Source organism: Galeopterus variegatus, unplaced genomic scaffold, assembly GCF_000696425.1.
Source record: "Galeopterus variegatus unplaced genomic scaffold, G_variegatus-3.0.2 Scaffold3452, whole genome shotgun sequence".
In the NCBI taxonomy this organism is placed as follows: Eukaryota; Metazoa; Chordata; class Mammalia; order Dermoptera; family Cynocephalidae; genus Galeopterus; species Galeopterus variegatus.
The window spans coordinates 23,127-27,410 of NW_007729563.1; the positions used below are offsets into that span (position 1 = coordinate 23,127).

Genomic DNA, 4,284 nt, shown 5'->3' on the forward strand with positions numbered 1-4,284 from the left:
CAGTCACCCCCTGCCTTGTCCACATCTGCTCTCTCCTTTCCAAGAAGCCTTCCAACTGTGGGCTGGGCCCCCCCTGTCCAGCCTATCTGAAGCACCACACCTGCCCTCTCTAGTCCTGAGCCTCCGCTAGCTCCCACTGGCAGGGGGATCCCCCAGTTGCGTGTGCCTCTGTCCTCACGGCTGCTGCTATGCTTCTGTTCCAACCAGAACCCCTGACACCCTCCTCCTCCCCACCCTGATTTCAATGGGCCATGGGAATCCCATCCCACACATGGAATCTCCCATCCCCAGGCTTATTTGAGCATTAGTTTTTTAGTATTTCTATTCTACACATGTATTCTTGAATGATTTACGGGGGACGGAGGTGGGGTACACCCCTGCACATAGAAGGGAACTGGCCACAAGATCCATGCTCCTGAAAGGAGTGGGGCTAGGCCTGACTGCACTGGGTACCTGTTCCCCGATGGGCACTGCCAGCTCTACAGATGGGCTCGTCACCAACAGGCCAGCCAGGTNACATGTATTCTTGAATGATTTACGGGGGACGGAGGTGGGGTACACCCCTGCACATAGAAGGGAACTGGCCACAAGATCCATGCTCCTGAAAGGAGTGGGGCTAGGCCTGACTGCACTGGGTACCTGTTCCCCGATGGGCACTGCCAGCTCTACAGATGGGCTCGTCACCAACAGGCCAGCCAGGTATGACCCTACCCCAGCCTCACCCTTCCCTTCTCCGTCTGACTCCCATGGGCTACAGCCTTGGGTGTCAAGGGGAAGGGACCAGAATAAAGTATGCAGCTGTGGGAATCCTGGAACTCAGAAACATGAGAAAGGACAAACTAGAACAGAACTTTGAGGGGGAGAAAGGAAGGAGCTGTGCCCCAGCTCAGTTCGTTATCAGAATTCCCTGAGGATGTAACTTAAAGCCAGGCCTGCGAGGCATGGGGATCTAGTTTCATAGTCTCCTCTACCTTCCACTGTCATAGGTTGCCTGGGCTCAGGAGGAACCCTTACAAAACAATCTCAAAGGCAGAGCCTCCCACACTGCACCCCAAGGGAGGGAGGCTGGAGCGCAGGGATCTGCTGCCCTGTGCTACCTGGAACCCTGGAGTCAGGCTTGTTCAGGTCTAAGCTTCAATCCCCCCGCGTGCCCAACAAGGCCAGTTATAGGGGCTACTTGTTCCCTTTCCTCACAGAGATGAGAGAAAACCAGGCAGGTCTAGGCTGGGGAACCCCAAGGTGCCACCTGGACCTGGAGGAACAGTTACACCAATTACAGACTCATAGGCAGGGACTGTGGGCCTGGAATCCTCTGTACTGTCCCCGGCTGCTGAGCCTCCCAGGCACAGGACAAGCTCATCCCTACTTGAGACCGTTTCCTGCATCCATAGCTTCCCGCAGGGAATGGCAGACCTTCAAAACACAGGGCCCTGTATAAACCTCTGGGCTCATGCTCTCCCTGTCCTGTGCAAGGGGAAGCACACCTGCTACTCTCTGTCTCAGGCCAACCATGGGGATTTTTAAAAAGTTTTTTCTTTTAAAGAATCTTGAGTGAAAGACAGAGGTGAAGGGCTTTCGGGCACTGACCTCAACTAAAGGGGGCACAGCAGGTGCTTTTTACCTTTGGAGATAGCCAGAGCGGCTGGTTTTCACAGCAGTGTCGACCAGTCCCTCTCGTCCTGCCATGCAGTGAAAGAAGAACTCCTGTGGAAGAGCGGGACCAGGTCCCAAAGGTGGCAGTGAAGATGGTGTGCTTTCTGAAGGCCAACACCTCCAGCAGCCTTTTCTGACCAGATAGGGCTGCCCACTTCCCTGATACCCTAGGACCTTGGCTTTGATAGCTCCAATGGCCCCAGTGACTTCTCCCCTCCCCTGTGGTTCTCTTCAAGTGGATCAGAAGTAACAGCTTCTGTGTGCAGGAGCTAGGTGCACTCATGCAAACCTCAACATTGCACCCCACACCCCACTGTCCAGATGCAAACAGCACTGGCGACTCACCACCGTTTGGTTCAGCCTGCACATCTGAATTTGCTTCCAACAGTGTACACACTGTTTCCCAAACTTTGTGATTGCAACCCACAGTAAGAAATATATTTACAATAGTAATCAGCAAACACAGACATATATACACACATGCATATAAAGATGTACAACTCAAACTAAAACCTTATGACACTATTCCACTCCTTCCTACATGGGACAGCTCTGATGTTTCCTCTACCACTCTTTGTCATTACATAAAGAAATGCTGGTCACTATCTACTACGATGATTTCATGGTCCACTAAGGAGTTGCAATCAGAATTTGAAAAATTCTGCTCTACATCAACTCTTCATCATCCCTTGCTAGAGGTCATGAATGACCAGCCAAATGGAAAGTCCACGTGAAGGCAATGGAGGAGCCCTTGGAGTAGTCGGTAGCCTGGAAACAAAGGGGTGGTTCACAGTCTAGACTTAGTTGAGCTAGAGGTCATGAATGACCAGCCAAATGGAAAGTCCACGTGAAGGCAATGGAGGAGCCCTTCGAGTAGTCGGTAGCCTGGAAACAAAGGGGTGGTTCACAGTCTAGACTTAGTTATCTGACCACAGAGGTCATCCTTTCAGAGACGTACTACACCAAGGAACAGAAGGTACCAACATTCAAAAAGCCATTTCTGACAAGTGTGAGGAGAAACCCTTCTCTTAGGGGAGAATTCTCTTGCTGACAAAGCAAAACTAGGTATCTGTCACAGCCAATCAATTTTCCCATTGTGACGGAGGAGTCATGGGAGGTCCCTGAGGGAAGGGCTTCCTAAAACAAATCTCAGAGATACTCCTTTTAAGAGCACCCTGGTGAGTGGCACCTCCCTTGCCAGCTGTCTTCAACTGCAGGTGAGAACTGGTTTAGAGAGTCACGGAGCAGAAAAAGGTGGAGCTGGGGCTGGTCCTACTCTTCTTTTCATCTGTCAGCAACCATTTACTGAGCACCTACTCTGTGCCAGCATTATGCTAGGCTCTGGCATTATAATGGTTTACACATCATGGTCGGGTCCTCCTGGGCCCTAGGGTCCAATGGGTACGCAAATGACTTGGCATGTACTACTTGATCATTTGTGCCCAAAGTCATTGGTGGGGACCTATCGTTGAGGTCACCTATCATTGAGCCTAAAAATAAGGAATGCAGCAAAATGGAAAAACCAAAGTACATACAGGTGGCTTAATGCCGGTGAGGAATCTGCCAGTGACGAAGCCACCAGCTATGGGGGTGAACTCATAAGGCTCAAAGCAGGGCAGTGACTTGCCAGATGCCATCAGTGGGGGTCTCCGACCTTCCAATTCAATCTGGCCCAGCAGGCACGAGATCTGGGGGAAAGGAAACCCAAAGAAACTCAAGATACACATGTACGTTAAACAATGCTTTGTCCTAGCAGGGGAGGGATAATTTGCTTTTGAAGAAAAGCTGCACAGTAACCAAGTTGTTGAAGGTCAACCTAGATTTTTAAATGGCCTAAGGAAGCTTGCATTTGAAAAAAATCACTGCATCTGCCTTTTTTTTGACTGATGTGGATATTCACATTTGGGGTTAGATGAAAACAGGTGATGTCAGTAAAAGAAGCCATGGCTCAGAATCATCACGTGTTATACCTGGAAGGGACCTGAGGGTCCTAAAGGGAAATGGAGGCCCACAGAAAAAAGTAATTTATTGTGATCCTTATACTCCAGAGCCAAAAGAGAGCTCAAGCTATTAAGCTGTTTGTTTAGAAAACTTCCTACTACATCTCTTGGGGAAAAGAGCAGTGTGTCTGAATTTTGCTTTAGTCAGGGGGCTTCCTGATGGCCTTCAGCCTTTGAAACCCATCCCCATTACTCTACACTCACCAATGGGGTGGTCTTTAAGACCCTCTAAAGGTTACCAAGATTAAAAACAAAGGTGTTAAGATTTGTGAAAAGGCCATGAGAGCACTGTGGTAATCAGAGGAGATAATGGGCCTCAAATTAAAAGTTAAGAAACCTCTAGGACAACGGTTCTAATGTAATATTAAGTGGAAAAAAGCAGACTATGCAAAAATTGCAGGATCACACATACAGTGTATACACATAACATGAGTATATGCTTGGTAATATATATCTACATTATACACACTGTATCTGTACCTACATCTGTCTGTAACATTGACATGTTAGCAGTGGTTAGTTCCTGTAGTGATTCTGGATGCTTTTATATTTTTCAGTACTTGCCACATTTCACATGGAAAGTGGATCCTTTTTTTTTTTTTTTTTTTTTTTTTTTTTTTCTTTTCCGGGC

At 48.6% G+C, this 4,284-nt stretch overlaps 1 protein-coding gene across 1 annotated transcript in view; it reads right to left on the reverse strand.

Moving 5' to 3' along the window:
- The window catches only part of POLR1A (polymerase (RNA) I polypeptide A, 194kDa), a 73,621-nt gene that overhangs the window by 20,677 nt on the left and 48,660 nt on the right, over window positions 1–4,284 (reverse strand). The window contains exons 20-21 of the mRNA XM_008585098.1: window positions 3,189–3,341; window positions 1,622–1,704 (exon numbers count right to left, since the gene is read on the reverse strand). Coding sequence (XP_008583320.1) covers window positions 1,622–1,704; window positions 3,189–3,341 — 236 coding nt within the window. The remainder of the gene's footprint in view (window positions 1–1,621; window positions 1,705–3,188; window positions 3,342–4,284) is intronic.